The 21,373-nt window shown below is 42.9% G+C and overlaps 1 protein-coding gene across 1 annotated transcript; it reads left to right on the top strand.

The window, feature by feature from the left end:
* Nucleotides 1-307: 307 nt before the first annotated feature.
* On the top strand, nt 308-20,056 carry npdc1b (neural proliferation, differentiation and control, 1b). The gene is made up of 9 exons (XM_086313191.1): nt 308-634; nt 7,122-7,286; nt 9,879-9,968; nt 10,059-10,253; nt 11,894-11,960; nt 12,948-13,029; nt 15,352-15,431; nt 15,535-15,634; nt 17,041-20,056. The coding sequence occupies exons 1-9, from the start codon at nt 565-567 to the stop codon at nt 17,110-17,112; spliced, it is 921 nt and encodes a 306-aa protein (XP_086169317.1). The 5' UTR covers nt 308-564; the 3' UTR covers nt 17,113-20,056.
* Nucleotides 20,057-21,373: the final 1,317 nt, after the last annotated feature.

Genomic DNA, 21,373 nt, shown 5'->3' with positions numbered 1-21,373 from the left:
CATACAAAGGAGTAGTAGGGCCACATTAAGAAAAAACAATATCATTTTGAGATAAAACTCGAAATTATTTAAAAGAAAAAAGATATAGTTACCATTTCAAGACAAACAGCTGGACCCTCTGAGTGACATCATGCTCCAGGCTCGGTTTAACAAGGATTTAAAGGGTTTCTCTTTTTGCACACAAACATTGTGACGATGAGTATAAAAACATGTGATTCTGCATAAAGTGATATCGGACTTTAGACGCGTTTGATGTCAGCGGCAGGTGAAGGCCGTGCAGCGTGCTTGCGTCATAGCCTGGCGTCGTTCTGCCACAGCTGAGCCTCAGCAGCAGCAAGGACTGCTGTCCGGTAGGAGCAGGGCCGGAGGAAAATGCAGACATCCTGCGGAAAACACGCAGAGCAGCGTCCCGACGACACTCGCTGATCCTCGTGTCTTCGCCGTTTTTCGTTATTGCTTTGTCTTCTTGCGTCCCTCTCCTCTCTAAACACCGGAGGATGGGGGAATGATCAGTGCCGCCACCATCTCCCCGTCCTCCGCCTTCGTCTGGTGTCTGTGCCCAGGATGAGGGCTCGTCTGCTCGGACACACGGTGGTGTTCGTTGCCCTTTTGGCGCTGAGAAGCTGCCTGGCAGGTAAGGAGACGCATTTGGAGGCTTTATGAAACCGCGCGGGGCCTCCGGCACTGCGCACCATCACCCTGGGAACAGTTCTCATTGTGGAGGTGCTCTCTACAGAAATCCGTCTAAGGATGACATCTAATGGGCATATGTTAGCCCAGTGAATATATGAAGCCAGTTACTGTTTGCTCCATTCAGTGTGTATATTGCTGTGTATATTATGGGATTTCAGTCTAAAGTGATTTGATGTTGTCAGCCTGCAGGGACAAAGTGTTTATCCTAACGGGGATTGTCTGTTTTTACCTGCATATACTGATTTATTTGAAGATGACTCAGATGACACTGAGTCAGTAACAGCTGCCGTATGAAAAAGAAGTTAAAGGTGACGCTACAGCATAGCTTGTAATGGTTGCATCATGCTGGTCGTCACTGAGTCTTTCGTTTCCAGGGTTAAGATGTGCACATATGTTTGCTGGGCTGTAGTGCATGCATGCCAGCGCAGTGCAGACAGTGGGGGTGGTACTACAGTAGTTCTGGGGTATTCTCACCCTGTGATGTGTGGTGTTGTGTCAGGCTGGAAGAGCACAACTGCACAGATCCTATTAGGCAGCGAAGAGGAAGAATATGTTTTCCAGGTGTTGTTCCACATGCATTTGTTAGCAAATCTGTTATCTAAACAGAGTTTGTTTGCTGTGGCCTGGAGGTTCTCAGGAGCACATTCCTGATGTCACAGCTGAAGAGCTCCCTGTCACAGACGTCAGCGGCCACGTAGAGTCATGCTGATGACACAGGTCTGAAGTTCCAGTTCCTTTTATAGCTCATATCTATAGATCTGTGATGCTTTTAAAAACAATATACATCATTTAAAAAAACAGCTGTTTCTGTTTCCAGTGGTGGATTAACCCACATTTGGTGCTTTAGTTATTGTGTGTGGCAGAATGGGGGTACATACAGAACTGATCCATAACATATCACAGTCTGTGTGGTCAGTGAAAGAACATGCCGCTCAGTTCACCGTGGTAGCCCACTGTGTCTAATACTTCATGGACAACAATGGTTTTATGGGCATTAATGGCCATTTGTAAATTAGCGCTTGCTGGATGCACAAACAACCTGAACGCCTAAAACGTGCCAGGGATCAGCTGGTGTTCTTATCATGTAGTATCTTTATTCAAACAAAGGTTCAAACGAGTGTTTGTCAGATGAACGAACTGTTAAGAATCTCGGTTCGTTCAGTTTAGACACGTCAGGCCCGTAGCGATGACTGTTGATGAGCTAAATCTAGACTCCTGTTCGGGGTGTTCGACCACAACCTGATTATGGACCATGCTGTGTGATGGAGACCACAGCTGCTGTCTTATTTCTGTGCAATGTGCTTGGGTAACATATGGGCACTCTGCCTAATGAGTGGGCATTTAAAAAGTGATTTTTGAATAATTAAAGGTTTTCAAGTAAATGTTTAAGTCTCCGTAGCAGTTAATATTCCTAAAGAGGGATGTTTTTGCTGTACTGGAAATAAAAATGATAGAAATGTATTCATTTGCTTCTCATTGCCTGATTTATTTTAGCTTCGTTTTTGTTTGTTTGTTTTTTAGGTATAACGTGTAAATCCACTAGACTGTGTTATGTTTAGCAAACTGTAACAGTCAGAAAACAAAATGCGAACTACCTTTGCACAACTTTATAGAAAGTATGGCGATCCAATCTCATTCTACACATGGAGCTGTTAATGCTTAATTAGGTCAATGCCAGTTTGATGCAAGCTGTTATAGTTAAAGACTTACAGTAACGAGGAAATACACCAAGTATGCTGATCCCTCTAAAAAACCCTAAAATATTTTGGTGTGCTGTTTCTTTACTACCCATTTGAGATTTGTAAGATTTTTATCAGAAGAATTCTTATTATATTTCTGTTTTATTTGTAACACATCACATTTTATTATATGTGTTTATTTCTATGTGTGTGTGATTATTAAATGGCCGCATACTCACATACATATTTATGTAAATGAGGGAAGGTAGTCAGGACTAATCTGATTACACTACCAGAAGGAGAGATTGTAGACAGGAGTACAGCTACAAGGAATACAAAGAATTCCACAGGGAAATGGGAACCAACAGGAACTGATACAGTGGGAAGAACCAGGATCAGACAGAGGCTCAGGCAAGTCCCGAGGAGTCAGCTGAATGCTAAAAACAATCTGCCTGTCGTCAGATACCCTTCATAACCAAGCGGCACCATCATGGAAGGGCTGGTCCCTGCACAGCATGTCCCACGGGCAGACAGAAGAAGTTATACTGAGAAATCCTACCAGTGGCTGGACTGAAAGACAGCACAGAGGCACTAATCATGGCAGCACAAGCTCTGAGCACAAGATCCATAGAGGCTGGGGTCTATCACACCAGGCAAGACCCCAGGTGCAGGCTGTGTAAAGACGAGACAATCCAGCAGGGTGCATGGCATACATGGAGAGCCATAACATTACTGACTGGCATAGTAATACAGGAACATTTGTGCCGAGTATAGTCCCGGGATCAATTAGCCAGTGACTGACGAAGCCCCATGCCACCCTAAAATCATGGTTGTAAGTGTTAAGCTGACCATCTGTCTGTCCATCTGGCCTAGATACAGCAGGCTGCCCTGACTGGCCCACCAAGTTTATTATGGTAGGAAACAGTTGGTGCTGTTCTCTGATCCCTGTTGGTCTGCAGGTGCACATTAAAAAAATGGTAAATGGCCTGTATTTATATAGCGCTTTTCTAGTCACTAAGGACCCCAAAGCGCTTTACATATCCAGTCATCCACCCATTCACACACTGGTGATGGCAGCTACATTGTAGCCACAGCCGCCCTGGGGCGCACTGACAGAGGCGAGGCTGCCGGACACTGGCGCCACCGGGGCCTCTGACCACCACCAGTAGGCAACGGGTGAAGTGTCTTGCCCAAGGACACAACGACCGAGACTGTCCAAGCCGGGGCTCGAACCGGCAACCTTCCGATTACAAGGCGAACTCCTAACTCTTGAATCAAGATCGTTTAAGTGTCTAAACGATCTTTGGGGACTCGGAATTCAGGAATAGAAACCAATATTATTGGCAAACAGATCTGAAGTTCCTTTGTCTTTTAAGGAAACACACTTAGTTATTTTCATCTACGGTGTGTGAAGGTTTGTGGATTCATCACTGACGTCTGAACCTCAGACAAATAGTCAACACAGTCAGAACTATGTGGGACATCCACTCTTCCATTAAGGCCCTTTCTGAAACAGTAAATGTATCAACAGAAGTCCCAGATGTGTCTCTCAGGTGCTATGTAATGTCTTTGCCAGATTGTTTTCCTACTTCTCTAGGATGTTACATTCAGATATAGTTCATCAGCTGCAGATAGCTGTTTAGGCTTGCCACTTTTTTTCCATCTATTTATCCAATGTCCTCAGAATACTTAAGCGACTCCATGCCAAGATCTGGCAAATGTTAAGCTAGTGGATATGGAATACCTGACTTTAAAGTGCAATTCTTTTTATTTATCCAGAGGACAGCAATGTAACATTTCGAGTGTTGTGTACATTCCCACCTCTGCAAAGGATGCACCACATGATCAGTAAGCACAAAAACACACATTTGGACAGTGTTCGCATCATTCTAGGAGAATGTAATCACTGGAACGTTTGAAAAAGCACGCCAAAACTGTTACAGTAACATCAGGAAGGCATGCACTGAACCAAGCCTTTGGTAAATCTGACCATGTGACATGTCTGCTAAGATCTGCCTACATCAGACAGCTAAAGGCTAGCCTAGTCACAGTGAGAGCTATTAATACCAGGACAGAAAGTGCACTGGTGCCACTGGTACTCATGTGCTGGCCTGCTGTACCTGGATAGCAATAGAACCTACGCTTTTCCTGGATTACAGTTCTGTCTTCAACACAATCAGACCAGGAAAGTTGGACTTTCTAACCTCCAGAGCAGAGGTGTTCAGGATGGGAGGCAGGGTCTCCTCTGAGCTCACCGTCAGTCTCAGCCCTAAACTCTTCACCCTGTGCGTCCATGACTGTGTTGCCACCTAGCTTGACACTGGCAGGATCGAGTATGCTGATGACACGAGCATCCTGGGCCTCATAAAGCTGCCGGAGGAGTCCAGTTACAGGCACGTCATCTAAAACATCACGGCCCAAACAGAGGAGAATGACCTCTTCAACATAGACAAAACATCTGAAATAAGTGTAAGATTTCAGGAAAAACGCAACTAACTAAAATAAAGAATAAACTGAACTCTGATCGTGGAAAATAACTGAAGTAAAACAAGTGCTTATGTGAAGAGGTGGTACAGGAGTGGACTGACACACGGCTGTGGGGGTCCCTGTGGTACCAACTCTATCATCAGAGATGGTTATCATCCAGGTCACAGCCTCCTCTGAACATCCAGCCTGAGCCGAGCAGAGTCTGATGATATGCACACAGCACGCTTCCATAACAGCTCCTTTCCTACCACAGTATTCCTGATGGGAAAAACAAAATAAGGACAGACACACGCACAATCTAATTTAGTTGGTGCAATACACATTTCAACATGCAATACATCTCTGAATGACAAAGGTTTTCTCATACCACAGCGCTCTCTGAAACTACTTGACATGTTTTTTTTCTACCTATGTTTATCTGTCCCTGACTCTCAGCTCTGCACAGTATTTTCTATGTACCCACATCTAGTGTATGTGTACAAATGACAAATAAAACACTTTATGTGTATCTTTAAAGGCTATTTGGGAATCATCTTGTTAATACAAAAATTAGTTTTACACATGTTAAACTGTGTGTGTAGACACAACAGCCCTTCATAGTTGGCTTTTTGATGCTTGAATAATTTATACGTCACCATTAACTCTGTTAACTGACTTAACACACACAAAAACTGTTTGTTCAGGTGCAAAGATTAGACTGAAACGGTTGAAAAAGCAGCCAGTGTCCATAAAAACGACATTCCAAAGCCTGGAGAGCTGTTGCTTGGGCAGATGTTCCAAAGACAGGAAGTGCAGTGGTACAGACCAGAACATCTGGTTTAACAAGCTGTACCACCACATCTGTTGTATCTGTCTGCTTGTTCATTACACACCACTGTACAGTTGTGTACAATGTTGCTGTTTTTCCCCTAAACCTCTGATGAGAAAGCCTAATTTCTGCTATTGGACACCAAAGAAATGTCAACTTTCACAAATTATGCAAACATGCAAAGCACTTAGCTGTGTCTCAAATCAAAGACATTTCTTCTGGCTTTTTTAACAGTCTGGGCAATGAGCTATTTTATACATTTAGCTCTTACAGTTTAAGTCCAAAGAGTTGTGCTGGCAGACTTCCTTATTTGTCACAGCAGCTTTTTCTTCATCTCATAGAAAAACAGTTAAACATGTGACTTCTTTCACTGAAGATCAAAGTGGGCTGTATGTGGCCCACAGTGTAAAACGACTCTGACACCACAGGCTTAAAGCTCCCTTAAAACTTATCAGGCTAATTGTTAGTTGGAAGGAATACACAAAGAGATGAAAGGGCTTCATTAAGACTTTGCTCAGTACTTTATATTTTTATAAATATTTAGAAAATTAGCACCAAACTGAAGAGAATATCTTGTTTGATATATTTGTCCCTTAAAGACTTTTTCAAAAATATTATTAAAATGCTACAAACAGTGCTTAGAATATCTCAGAGTACTTTAGCCCGGCTCGTTCAGCTCCTGTGTGGGTTTGTGATGCATAAAGAAAAAAAGTTAGCAGCTTGTTTCCTGATCTGACAGAAACTTGTTCATTTGCAAACAGACGTGTAGTTTCTGTAGAAGTCTGTCAGGAAAAGACACGTTTTTGGGCTCATTTGCTAATTTCATTTTCTGTTGAACACGATGAGATGAGCGTTTTGTAAGGTCCTCATTAGCATTCAGAAGTGTATAAAACATGCTTCAGGACGGTCCTGCTTAATCACCTGTTTGACAAGTTGGTACCATTGAGGGTCCAGTGTCACTTTGTTGGTTTCACTTACGGATCTCTGCTTGTCTGAGGAGACTTTCTGTCTTTTTTTGTTTTTACACTCAGTGTAATGTAGCACGGCTCAGTTACCGTCACACGTCTGTCAGAGTAGCTGTTCTCTGTTTCCACTAAGTGAATATTTGTTAGAAATTCAAGCTGCTGGAGAAGAATATCATGTGTTTTTATGCCTCCATACTGGTGCTAACCAACAGAGGAGGCGTCACTCTGTTGGCATGTTAACACATGTCTAAGATCTAAAACATACATAATGAATTGTGTGCTGTTGTAATGATTCTGTCACTAATGGCCTGAGAGAGGATTTCACTGTAAATCCAGGGAGCAAAATGTAACCACTGAGATGCTGAAATAAAAACGTAATTAAAGTAAAATAAAAATTCTAAGTGTAAAATGAAAATAGAAACGTGAGACGTCTTCACTTCAGAGTATTTTGAAAAACAGTGCTGTGCTGTGTCGTATGTTCATGTACAGGTTCTCCTCTGTGCCCTCGGAGTTTAGAATGTGCCCTGGCAGGAAGACACTTCTGCCGGCCTGGCAGCTCCCACTGTGGGCCTTGTCTGCGCCCCCTGGTGGAAAACTCCCGTGGACGCTGCGTGGTCAAGAGGAGACATGCTCCTCACACTCATTCTGTTAAAGGTAGGTGCTCCTACCTCATATTACTCACTCTTTTCACAGGATGACCAGAATGTTCTGTATTCACGCAATTAGATTCTGTATTCCAACTTTTAGTGCATATTAGTTCCTGCAGAACATGCATTAACTTTTTGTACAAGATCTTCCAACAGGTAACCTGAGATATAGTAAATATGTGAGAAGTCATGGGAGTCATGTTTGACCAGGACATGTCCTTCAATGCACATATTAAACAAATATGTAAGACTGCGTTCTTCCATTTGTGCAACATCTCTAAAGTTAGAAATATCCTGTCTCAGAGTGACGCTGAAAAACTAGTTCATGCATTTATTACTTCCAGGCTGGACGACTGTAATTCATTATTATCAGGAAGTCCTAAAAACTCCCTGAAAAGCCTTCAGCTGATCCAAAATGCTGCAGCAAGAGTCCTGACAGGGACTAGAAAGAGAGAGCAGATTTCTCCTGTTTTGGCTTCCTGTTAAATCCAGAATTCAAAATCCTGCTCCTCACATACAAGGTCTTAAATAATCAGGCCCCATCTTATCTTAATGACCTTGTAGTACCATATCACCCTATTAGAGCACTTCGCTCTCGCTCTGCAGGCCTACTTGTTGTTCCTAGAGTATTTAAAAGTAGAATGGGAGGGAGAGCCTTCAGTTTTCAGGCCCCTCTTCTGTGGAACCAGCTTCCAGTTTGGATTCAGGAGACAGACACTATCTCTACTTTCAAGATTAGGCTTCAAACTTTCCTTTTTGCTAAAGCAATATAGTTAGGGCTGGACCAGGTGACCCTGAATCCTCCCTTAGTTATGCTGCAATAGATGCACTGGGTGTTTCTTCTTCACTCACTGTGTGTTAGTAGACCTCATACAATTCTGAAGAATTTCTCAGGTTTTGAACATTGAAACCAGTTTTTCCAGTAACAAAGTATTAAATCTTCAGTTCCTAATTGGTGGTGTGACTGGTGCACTGATGGTGATAGAGGGAATCTGAGTGTCTGTAACATCCATCATAATGGAGCTGCTAACTAAACGAGAGTTTGAGTGGTGTGCTGAGGAAGAGGAGATGAAATCCCTGAGAGTGGGATGATGACCAAACACTGCACAGACCAAAGTCACTCAGACTGTGTGTAGACGTGCAGGTTCTTTCACTCACTGCTGGACTGAGCCTGGCAGTTTCTGGGTTGAAAGTTGAAGTCCGTATTATAAGTGTGGTGTCAGTGACCAGAGAGTGAGGTGAAAAACAATGTAACAAAGATGGGTCATTAACATTTGTTCCATAAATACTAGTACTACATACATGCATATATTGATTAAAGAAGTATTATTAATCTAACTTCTGGATCTGTTATATTGTTGCAAGTTGTGACGTTTGTCTCTCTGTTCATTAATATGGCCACACCTCTTTGGTAGAGTTGGAGAAGTGAGTGCGTACAGACGGTTTGGACAAATGAAGCTCCGCACTGGAAACACAACGACTGCCTGCAAACAACTCATTTAACCGATTAACAATTTCCTTTGAAGCAGTTCCACATGTTCCATGTTGTCATGTTTCAACTAACTCGTTGTTGCTGGATGTTCACTGTGTGTGTGTGTGTGTGTGATGAAACATACTTCATAATGAGGGTGATGCCTCCCAGGAAAATGGCCCAGAAGACCCAGAGCATCTGCAGCCCTCCAACAGTACTGAAGACTCAAAGCCATACATCTCCATGACAACTGCGTGACCACTCCAGCAGAAGGAGGGAGGCCTCAGACTCAGTGAGCCCTCATGGTCAAAGGGCAAGAGCCCTAGAGAACCAGAGGTCAGCTCTCCTGGAGCACTGGCATGTCTCTCACACGGCACACATACAAACATACCGAAGATGCAGGAGCCCATTGCTCCTCCCACTCGTCACTGTTGGGAGTGATATGTTGGGTGCATGTGTTGGTGTATATGAGTGTAGGAGGTGCAAAGGCAGCTTATAACTGCAAACAACAGTGCTATTAAAACTGTGAAGCTGTTCACCCTGTGTACATCAGCACAACTCTGGTCATACCACCGACTCCATACTGTGCTTGGATGTATAAGTAGGAGACAACACGGAGCAGTAGCTGATGATTTTGTGGTATGGGGTAAATATCCATACCACAAAACTCACACACATACACACCCCAAGTCCAGCACCCTGATCCATGAGAGGCCGATCCATGTGCAGTCTGTGTAAAGATGCACTCCCAGGGTGGTCGAGAATGGCCGACCTATCATCCTATTCCAGATACAGACAGACAAAATGACAGTGGTGGTAGACAAACAGAAGAAGACGGCTGTACTGATCGATGCAGCGATACTGAATGACAGCAACATCAGGAAGAAGGAACAGGAGAAGCTGGAGATGTACCAAGGGCTCAGAGAAGAGCTGGAGAAGATGTGGGTGAAGGTAACTGGTCCCAGTGGTAATTGGAGTACTTGGTACAGTGACCCCCCAATCAGAGATCTCTGTCCAGAAGAGCGCAGTCCTAGGAACAGCTAAGATACTGCTCGGTGGTGGACCTGAGCTTTAGTAAACAAATGTTTAGATGAAGATGGTAAGAATCCTGGTGTTGTGTTCCTCCAGATAAAGTGAGCCCATACCCTGAGCTCGATGAGGAGATTGACTTTCTCTCTGCAATCATCAGGGAACAGAGACCCGAGTCCTACAGCTCAGGTATTACACTCTTCTTCTTATCCATATTTGCTATGTGACAAAATTCCCTAATGAAGTAATAAATCCACACTCTTTACTTTCTGGTATTAGCCCCATCCTCCCAGGAGATCACATCCAAGCAGTTTGAAGAGCATGGCTACACTCACAGAGCATCTTCTGTGGAACAGCCTCCTACTCAGAGTGTCCTGCTAACTAGCATCGCTTCACCCACCCCTAGAAACCACACTGCCGCTCTGAGCAGTCCCATCATCCTCCGCTACCCTCCTGACGACCATGTCTTCATCAGTAAGTCTTTCTGTCCTTGAGTTAGGACCCAGCTTAATTTCAAGAGAGCTATAGAGTCGTTTTGAATAATAGAACAGAAGACGTCACCTTACAGAGGCCGCTGTGAGGATTCAACTTAAACTACTTTTCACCACATGTGTGAAAAAAGTAATTGTGCAGTAAAATGGATAAAGCCGACGCCTCCTCCTGATCTCGCTGTATTTCAGTCTACCAACATTGTCCTGAGTGCTGTGGTGTGTACTTAACACACACACACACACACTACAGGAGGTACCGTTTAATTAAACGAAATCGAGTTTGGGTTTATGTGCTGCTGCAAGAGGCCGTGGTGTAAATCAGCGTCCCCAACCCCCGTTCCATGGACTGGTACCGGTCCGTGAGTCGTTTGGTACCGGGCTGGCAGAGCTGAGGCTCAGCAGGACGTTACTCTCAATGTTGTTGGCGCATTTCAGGAGGACGCTGCTGATACAGTTACACAATCACACGTTTATTATTATATTTACAAAACACCACAGTTTTTGTCTTGGTTGTTGTCATTTTGTTGTGTTTCTCTGCGACACCTTAAAGGTGTCCATGAAAATATTGTCTGACATTAAACCGTCCGTGGAGCAAAAACGGTTGTGACTGCTGGTGTAAAAGTCTTAATCCAGTTGGACCATCATCATCCAGTAGAGCTCCAGAGAAATAGTTCTTGTCCCCTCCTCAAACTGACTTCCCTCTAGAATCGTGTGTAGCAGAAATGTACACCCGCATTAAAACCACAATCTTCACACATAACTTTTTAAATAAATCACTTTATCAACGTGAGACCTCATCAAAATGATCAAATATGCAATCATTTTCAGGATTTTAATCATTTAAGTGCCAATTTAGATTTGAATTATAAGTTATTCATTAAAAAACACATGAAAAAAACCTAATTATTTCCCATGTACTGAGCATTAAAGGGATGGGCCAAAGGTGGGGCTTGGATATGTCAAATATTAGCAACACAGCTCTTTGATTGCATTAGTATCGGTGTCAGATTTTAATTTTTGCACCCTCTGGACACCAAAAATGGACACGCACAGTATTTGCAATAAAATCTTCAAACAAGTGCACGCGTCATTGGTACCAACAGACATAATCATGTGACAAAAATACGTAAAACCAGAGGGGATGATGAGAATTCCCCAAAAGAGATGCTGACTTGGATTTGCTATGGTCGGTGTGGGAGGCACATGCACTCAAGCACACATGATCAACAATTCAGCCTCCAGCCAAGTTCATGGGTTGTCAAATACGCAGTTGTCAATAACTCGTCCTGATGTTATCATGGCATGTGTATCGAGTCAAACGAAATCTAAGCCCCGCCTACTTTAAAATCTTGGGACTGAACCTGAGTTTAATGCAGGACACGACAGAACTCAGACGTTGCTGTGATTAGTTCTGCCACACTGCATTACTGTTATCAATGTTGTTGTCTGTGCTGCTGCACGAAACAGGCCTGACTCACTCACATCTATTTATTTTCAGCTGCTGTCCTTTCAGCTCTTCCCTCATTTCTCCAAGCTTTCACTAAAGGATCATGTCTTACTCTGATGTCTGCAGACCAGCAAACACTTCTATCATTCATGCTGTCTGTTGGTTTCTCCTCTCAGTCATGAGCAGCGTCGTCATTGTGGCAGGTTCCCTGGCACTGCTGGTAGCGTTGGCTTGCTGGGTCAGGTAAGCTTATTATTTTCTCTCTAAGGTGCTGCATAAACCAAAAGGTCCCCACTATCCCTCTCAGGAGTGGACAGGATGGCCTGCAGTTGCACTGTAGACGTATCCATCATCATTATTCTGTTAGAGATGCTAAATTGATTGGAACCATTTGATTTACAGTATTTCCATGTAATTTATTGTTTTTCTTATAAATCTTAAAAAGAGATGACAAAGAAACAGAGCTGTTCAATGTGCTCAGAGAGAGAACAGGAAACTGTACGGACAAAAGTATTTGCCAAACGTCTTAATCTTTAAACTCAAGTGTTTTCCTTCCCTTTAGATTCAGACACCGACTGAGCCCTCCAGGCTTACACACACACTTCCTTAACCCAGTGTTTTGGGGTTTTTAGCTGTAAACTTTGCCCCACTCTGAGATCCTAAGCACTCTAGAAGAGGCAGTCACATAGAAGCACACATTTTTATATTTTTCTGAATTGACTTTCCCTCACTAGTCTACCCATCCCTGCCAGTTCCAGGTTTCCCGGGAGTACGTTGTTGGAAACTGTGGACAGTCTTCCTTTCATTACACCACTACAGGATGGAGGTTTTTATGGTCTGAGAGTCATTTGGGTGACACACTACACATACTTATCACTGAGACGTGTTCTGTGAAGATTGATGGAGAAAAAAAATCTATTTTTAAATGAATCTGAAAGATAACAAAATATTGAAACAGACAGTTTTCAGACCTGCGATGTACTCTGTGGTTTCTTAAGTCTTCTTCGTGGCTTGTTTGCATGTAAGTCACAGAGAGCTGAGCTGTTCCAACCATACTGGGAACAACAGAGTCAAGAGCTGCCTCTTGTTGTGAAATTCATGAGATAATGTGTTTTGAACGTTAACTGTCATTGTTAATGTGTTATAATACAACTTATCAGCTCTTTTCAGTCAGCTCCAAATGTTTCACTATGTGTGTTTTGTTGTGTTTATTTTGTTTTATTGTTACAGGTTTCAGAAATATGTTCATATCAATCAGAAAGTGGACTACCCTTCATCTGGACTGATGAGTGCTCAGGCATTCGAGAATTTGGTGAGGAAACGATGTGACTAAATGTTTAGGAGAAAACACACTGAAAATACTTTTCAGTGTCTTTATTTGTCTCAGATCACCACTGCCTTCAATGCTGAGCGATGCAAGGATCTAAACTCTACCACCAATGCTCCACATGCAGTTCATAATCTGAGTGCTGTTTAGTGAGCATAAATGTACACAATGTAAACCCGAAACGCCTTAAACAAAAATCTTAACCTGATGAACTGTATAGAAACAGGAAACACAGGATCTGAGATATTTGGCCCTTCAGTTTCCACCTGCTGCTCACAGGAGCCTCGTCAGAAACGGCCCCGGTGAAAGAATTGTTCGCCAGAAGCAGCTCTTAACCCTTCAAAGTCTGACATCGAAGTAATCGCTGGAAAATTCAATTTTTGGAAAATGCTGTAATTATTTGAAGTTTATATTTTTATCATATTTGCTACATCAGACTTTTTTTTGCAATGTATCAAATTTATTCTAAAAGAAATCCAGCAAACTGATGATGTAGAAGCCTCGAAAACTCAAATATATTGCACTTGGCTTTAATGATTTAAATAAGGGAGAAAACAGTAAGGTAACAGTAACTACATAAAAACTAGGCTGAAAATCAGTGAATTCTAAAATGACGACTCTCAATGTAACACTTGTGGTTTAAGTCATCACCAGTGTGTGAGAGATACTGAGATCAGGAGAGGCACCTTCTGTGGGCATCTGTAAAAAGTCATGATGGAGGCTCTGGGAGGGATTGGGGAAAACTGATGGAATTATGAATTCAGAAAAGTACCATCAGATTTGTTCACTGTTAAAGAGACTCCCTGGTGGATGTCTGCCTTTGGTTCTTATTCCTGGAAGCTGCTGTGCTCTGCTGTAGGTCCACTTGCCCTTCTTCTTCTTCTTCGTCCTCCTTTCCTTCTAAGATTGTTCAGTCTCGAGTCTGCCATCGTATTGTTGCTCCCTGGTAGTTGACAGTACACACACCGAGTGGATCTTGGAGTACAGACGATCCCAGTGCATTCTTCTTTGGCAAATCTCTCAAGCTCCTCTAGATTCGGTACTCTCCTGCTATGGATCGTGATCTTCATTTAATCCCACAGATGTTCAGTGTGATTAAAGTAAAATCTTTGTGCAGGCCAGTCAGGAATGTCCACTTGTTTCTTCTTCCGTTTTGGATTGTGTAGGAAGACAAAGTCATGATCCAGACCCATTTTTTGCTGATGAATGATAAAGGTGTTCTTTAAAAATCTTTATAAATATATGCTTCTTTCTTCACGATTCCTTCTACCTTGACAATATTCCAGTTCCAGCAGAGTATCTGACAGCTAGGATGGTGTAGGTGTTGATTTCCGGGTTATGTTCTTCCCATTCAGCTGACTCTTCAGGAGTCTGACCCTCTGCAGGTATTTGGTGGTTAGAGGGTTTCCTAGCGGCCTCTTCATGGTTTCCATTTGCCTGAGTAGCCGTCCTCAATGTCTATATGTTGCTTTCTGGTAGTTCGATCCCCTCAGTTCTGTCTACCTTTCCTCTCTTTGTTACCATCCGACTATAATACTCTAGTTCGAATGACATTCCCACGTCATTGTTGTACATTCTAGTGGTGTGGATCAGTGAGTCGATGTCTGGTTCACTCCTGCCATACAGCTTGATGTCATCCATGTACAGGAGGTGGTTAACAACTGCTCCATTCTGTAGTCGGTACCCATAGGCAGTCTTGTTAATGATCTGGCTGAGGCCCATACAGAACAGTAGTGGGAGATTTACCAAGCCCCCTGAGCTTGGTAAATCTTGTGCTATTGGCTAAAGCTTGGTGTTGTACGCCACATTCCTAACGAATTCCTGATGAAGATTCTTAAGGTTCTGTTCTTTCTGCAGTTGTAGGCATTCCAGGATCCATGTTTGGGGCACTGAGGGGATTACTTGTAGTCAACCCATAGTTAAGGTTTGGTCCCTCTGGTGTTTCTGCCAGTTCCTTCCTGGCACCCACTCATGTATTGAGCCATGTGCCTGTTAATCTTAGCCGCTATGATGGAGCTTCCATGTGGTGCTGAGCCAAGTTATGGCCAGTAGTTGGACGGGACTGGTTCCTTCTGAGGGTCCTTGGAATCAGGACTGTCCTGCCTTCAGTTATTGTAGGTGTGTCTCATCCATGGACACTCTGGAGTGCAGTTAGCTTCTATAGCCGGTAGGCGTGAATCATGTCAGCGTCTGGTTGCTGTCCAACTCTTCGGGCTTGAGACTCTTTCTTGCATGTCCACTACTGTGATGGTTACTTGTTCAGGAAGGAACCTTCTCATCTCCCCTCTACCCCTTGTTTACTTCCAGCTTGGGGACAAGAAGCTGGCCCACAGTGCCCAAATGTACCACTACCAGCACCAGAAGCAACAGATGCTCTCCCTGAGAAAGTGAGTCACCCTCCCTGCACAGACATGTTCATCCTACCTTGGCATGTGTATCTCTATCCTGTCTCGCTGTTATCCTTGCTGAATATTTGTGTGTTCTCCGCAGACACAGGGTTGAGCCTAAAGTTCCTGACTCTGCAGCCTCAACAGATGAGGAGAATGAGGATGGAGATTTCACCGTGTATGAGTGTCCTGGACTTGCACCAGTGAGTAAACGCTGCATTCTTATCTCCACATTCAGTAAAAGTTCAACTGTGTCCACTGTGTCATTGTGATGGTGTAATGCTGAGTCAGTGGAATCCATCAACAAGAAATAAGGATAACATTAAGGCATAATGTGGGTACAGATACAGCCACTGAACCGACAGGACAGTTGTGAGTGTGTGACAGATTCCTGACTGATTACAGCTGATGTTTGGCGGTAACGATATTCCCCGCCTGTGATGTGAACGATGCAACCATGAGTAGTAACGCCGCTAAACAGCATTTAGGAAAACTGTTGGTGTGTATCCAAAAGCAGTGTGATGGTGCATCCATTTACTGCACTGTATATTTATATCTTTTAAATTGGTTCAGGGATTCAGTAAACTCTGACACAACCGGCAGTTCTCACCATTTACACTTTCCCAGTAAGTTATCAGTCACAGTGGAAACGATCACAGTCATATCTGCTTATTTAAGTCGTCTGCCGCTAATCTTAGTGCATCGCTTTTGTGATGTTAAGACTCTGGTTCAAAAATGTTGTGCTGTGAAAGGGACGCTCCGAATCCAGGTGCATGTCCTGCAAATAAGTGTCCAACCTGCAGTATTTAACTAGTTAGCTAGTTAGGCAGCTGTGGGTGTAAAAACTCCATGTGCTGACAGGTAAGAGAGAATTAGAAGTTATTAGCGTTCAACCTGGTCCTAATGAGCGACTGTGCAAACAGCACCTACAGCCAACACTTTGAGATATGAACATGGGAGATTATTTACAGCTGATACTGATTTTATACATTTTCTGTATCATTTCCTGGGATTGTGCAATCAAACCACCATCATCATCATCATCATCATTGTCATACCCGTCAACCTGAATTTAAGGAATAAATCACACAAAAGTTATGGGAAACTACAGGAACTGAATAATGACAATGAATAAATAAACCCTTTAATAAGTATTTTAAAAATTATTATGTAGATTATGTCATTTTTATGTAGCTGTCTTAACAGTAGTTTTACTAATAATGTATGGATTGCATAATACACAGCGTGTAATCCAGAAGAAGGTTCATTCAGCACTCACTGTGGCCGGGTTTGTATTGTCTCCAACGCTGTTTCTGTGTGAAGAGCAGGAAGGTTTCTCAGAGATTCTCTATGCAACACTCGACCCTTTCAGCTGCTCTTTCAATCTTTCTGAACTCTGCAGAGTCAGAACAAAGACTTAGAGTCATGAGACGGAAAAGATGGAACACAAAACAAAAAATAAGAGCAAAGTAAGCGCAAAGATATATGAGAAGCATAAGCAAACTAAGGAATAAACTGATGACATTAAACAATAACTGAACTTCCCAGGGCCAAGACAGGAAGTGTGTTAATCTAAGATCTTCCCCTCTGTCTCTTTCTTCTCCTTCAGACGGGGGAAATGGAGGTGAAGAACCCATTGTTTGACGACTCCACCCTCTACCTGCAGAGATTCCACAAATGAACCTGGACACAGAGACGTTTCATGCTCTAAAAGCAGCACCTGTATGTACAAATATTTACACGTCAGTTTAATTGTTCCAGTGCGCAGATCGGACACATACCCTAAACAGCCAAACTACATTTGGTTTTTCCCGTTTTGTTTACATATTTCTTTACTGTTTATTACACACATATGCAACCATACGTGCTCAGCATTTATGAGCTCACTGATAGAACAGGCTTTGCTTTTATTTCAGCATTTTTAAATGGATGTAATGTTGATATGAACACAACTCAGCTCAGCGACTTCTCTTGTGTGTTATGTACACATTGTTTTTCAGTTGATTTCCGTCTTGCTGACACCATGTCTACATGCATCTGCATTCTTACAGTTCATCCAAGAAATTTAAATATTAGACAAAGATAACACAAGTAAATTAAATGTATAACTGAAGGTGTTTGTGATTAAGAGGGGAAAAATCCAAACCTGCACAGCCCTGTGTGATGAAGCGAGTGGGAATGTGGACTGACGAGACAAAGGTTGAACTTTCTGGAAGGTGTGTGTCCCATTGCATCTGGTGTAAAAGTAACACAGCATTTCAGAAATGGGACATCATACCAGCAGTGATATATGGTGCTGCTGGTGTGACAGTCTGGGCTGTTTTGCTGTCTCAGGACCAGAAGACTTGCTGTGGTAAATGCAAACATGAATTCTGCCAACGACCAAAACATCCTGAAGGAGAATGTCCGACTATCTGTTTGTGACCTCGAGCTGAAGCACATTTGGGTTCTGCAGCAGGACAATGATCCAAAGCACACCAGCAGGTCCTCCTCTGAATGGGTTAAGAAACACAAAATGAAGACTTTGGAGTGGCCGAGTCAAAGTCAAGACCTGAATCTGGTTGAGATACTGTGGCATGACCTAAAAAGGTGGTTCATCCTCGGAAGCTGTTCTGTGTGACTGAATTACAAGAATTGTGCAAAGAGGAGTGAGACACAACTCCCCGACAGAACTGCAGAAGACTGCCAGTTATCACAAACTTCGGATTGCAGCGGCTTAACCAGTTGCGCGCGCACACACACACACACACACACACACACACACACACACACACACACACACACACACACACACACGTATAATTTGAAAATTCTGTATGAACTCAGATGGTCTTGTGTATTTGGTCTACAGCTGACATTGTGTTTTCATGGTTTTGTGAGCTGTAACTAGTGGCTGATATGTACAGGAGCTATCTTACCTCTCAGTCAGTCAGTGTGGCAGGAGGTCCTGAGTACTGTGTCAAATGCACATCTGTTATTCGATTTCTTAATGTGAATTTGTATTTGTTGGGAAAAGACAATGTCATGTATAACACGTTAAACTTGATGCATTCGACTTTTGTACCCATTGTGACGAAAGCAGCGAGGAGCCACACCTTCACGTTCTACATCCCCGCCCAGTTTTACTTTGAAGAGGTCTCGACCTGCTGAGGCGTCAACAAAAATATGAGAAAAAAGGAAAATTACATGTAGCTGTGGACACGTCGCCATAAAAGAAACTTAAAATCAAAGAATCCGAACAAAAGAAACGACTGAGAATATTTTAAAAACGGCGCCGGCCACAGTCCCCAGAAATATACAACTTAAAGCGTCGCAGAAACAGCGTTCCCTTTATGCATCAACAGCTGCAGTGTGCGATTGCAGCCTTTTCCAACATTGAACTGATTCCAAAGCTTTTAAATTTACTCCCTGGGAGATGGGGACATTTTGAAATGTATTCTAGAGAAAGCAGAACATGTGTTGGCACACACTGGATCAGGTTTTCTTTCCTTTGTCAAATCTATGTTTGTGCATTTTACTTTGTCCTGCATAATAATCACTCAAAGAACATGAAGTTTGATTTATGATTTTATTTAAATATTATGGATTGAATATTACACTCACTGTTACGATATTTCCATCGATGCATAAATGCAAACGTGCAACAAATCCTCCCTTTATGATCGTTCAAACTGTTTACCTGCACTGTACAGAGTGTTTCTGTCATTCATCATCATGTAAAGGCCATCCATATAATTCAGCTGCCCGTGTTCCAGGGCTTTTACATTACACTGCATTAGTTTTATCCAATAACCTGCCTACTGAAGGTACAGTATGCAGTCCATGTAGTGGGCTCTGCCTAATAAAGCGCACCGTTATAATCAATGCAGAAATCTCCTTTTCTTTGCAGACTTCATAACGGTCTCTGTCACTAACAGCAGAAACTCTGGATTTTTATGTTGACTGGGCGTTCTCTGCTTTTCCTGTACTAGAGCTGTTCGTCTGACCTGGTTAGGACTTAATATGCACTGCTGCCTTTCTATATATGCTCATATCGCCCCACATAGCTCATAGATATTCTTCATACATGTAGAATGAGTGTCCAGCTGCAAACAGTGAAACAGTCCAGGAAACCTGGATGTAACCGCGTCTCTCAGGAAAGCCGCTGTCTGCGGCTCTTTCTTCTCAGCCTGTCAGCACTTCCATACTGGAGGAACACATTAATCTGCACTGGAGCTGCTCATGTTCGAGTGTCCACGTCCAAACTCACATATGTACCAGGGAATATTAACACGGAAGCCCTTTACTATGTTAAACAGACTGTTGAATCCAAACCTCTTAAGCTTGTGCAGCAAAATGAGTCGTTGGATGAGGAATTACAAGAAGAGATGTAATTCTCATGTTGTTTGTCTTTGTAAAGACGTTCTGCAGCTCTGCTTCACCAGTGCTGAGCAAAAGCCCAGCTGGTTGTCTTTATTTGCTCCTTCTTTCTGTGTACAACAAGTCATTCTCTACATGAGCTACATGTGAGACTGTTTGAAGGCTAAGTGTTATGATTCTGTACATTTAGGACAACTTCATTACTTCATGTTTAGCATGCTTGTGGATATACCAGAGCTGAAATAAATAAATATTTATATAATCGCTGTCTGAGTAGTTGTAAAGTGTTTGTTTTTCTTTCTTTGTTGGTTTTTTTGCATCATCTTAATCCAATATTTCATAGGTTAGCAAATATTTCTGTCCAATCTTAATTCAAGGAGGAATGTTTCTCTGGTATGAAACTGAACCCTGCTGTTTCACAAACCTGTACATATGCAGTAAACATGCACTGCATCGACATCAGCACTGTGACAACTATATATTATCTTTTTGTTTTTGTTAATAAAACATTGTATAAAAGTTTAAATATGATGGTTATGATTAAGACCTGAGCACTCTGTGAAAGCCTTACTGTATCTGCTCTGATTACTGATATTCAGGCAAATGCATGGTCTTCCTAAGGGCCTAAACATACTGTAAAACTCGTGAAAGTCTACACATGCATCAGGTCTTTTGAGGATTTGGAGAATATAAAAAGGCTCCACAGCGCCACGTCTGAAAGTATTCCCAGCGTGCAGCTGACCATATGGTCCACAGCTGTAACAACCCAACACATAAAAAAACGCTGTGTGGGTCCGTGGTGCATCACACATGTCTTACTCTTTCAGGTACAGCTTCAAGGTGGTTGATCAGAGCCATCTCAAATTTTGTCAGAAAAATGTAAAGGTGTTACTTTATGTTCAAAGTTGTGAGTTTTAATCCGAGGACATGACCCTAGCATCATGAGAACTTTTGATATGTTGCCATGAAGCATGCAATTTCAGACTAAAAAACAGCGTGTCCAATGTGTACAGGGACTGAAAGTTTCTCGCACCGAGGGTAAATCGAGACTTTACAGAGTCCAGGCCCTCTCCGTGACACTGCTTCAAGAGTCAGAGCTGTGTGTTGAGGCGAGCCTGACTATATTAGCCAGTATCTCTCAACCTCACACACCAGCTCAAGCTTCTTCCATGTCCCAGTAGCCCAATAGATTGGATTGCCAGGGCCTCTGCCGTTGGCCGCCACCCAACACACATTGCACCCAAACCCTATGGTGTCTCCTGAAGGGGGTCGGCCTATCGCAGAGCAGGCCCCATGGGGAAAGCTTCAGCCACCAGGTCCTCTCCGTTGAGCTCCTTCCCCAGGCCTGGCTTCAAGTTGGGGCCCTGGTAAACCTATCCTGGGCAGGATACAGTAGCTCTTGCTTATTCCTCTTTTGTAAGTGTTAACTGAATTGTTTTTGGTCTGCCCCCTTCACCCAGAACCAATTTGCCTTAAGAGACCCTACCAGAGGGTAAAGCCTGACAACATAGGTCCTGGACTCATAGGGTCACACAAACCCCTCCACCATGGTAAGGTGGTGGCATTATTATTATTACTATTCT

Source organism: Aulonocara sp. 'chitande type north' Nkhata Bay, linkage group LG12, assembly GCF_057382095.1.
Source record: "Aulonocara sp. 'chitande type north' Nkhata Bay isolate Kocher_YH1m ecotype deep benthic linkage group LG12, A_spYH_male_GT1.1, whole genome shotgun sequence".
NCBI classification, from domain to species: domain Eukaryota; kingdom Metazoa; phylum Chordata; class Actinopteri; order Cichliformes; family Cichlidae; genus Aulonocara; species Aulonocara sp. 'chitande type north' Nkhata Bay.
The sequence above is the reverse complement of the archived record's forward strand: the minus strand, read 5'-3'. Positions and strand labels throughout refer to the sequence as shown.

Coding starts and splice junctions, on each gene's coding strand:
- npdc1b (XM_086313191.1), top strand. CDS start 565: ATGAGGGCTCGTCTGCTCGGACACACGGTGGTGTTCGTTGCCCTTTTG. Junction 9,969..10,058: donor ACCCGAGTCCTACAGCTCAG/GTATTACACTCT, acceptor TTCTGGTATTAG/CCCCATCCTCCCAGGAGATC. Junction 11,961..12,947: donor GCGTTGGCTTGCTGGGTCAG/GTAAGCTTATTA, acceptor TTATTGTTACAG/GTTTCAGAAATATGTTCATA.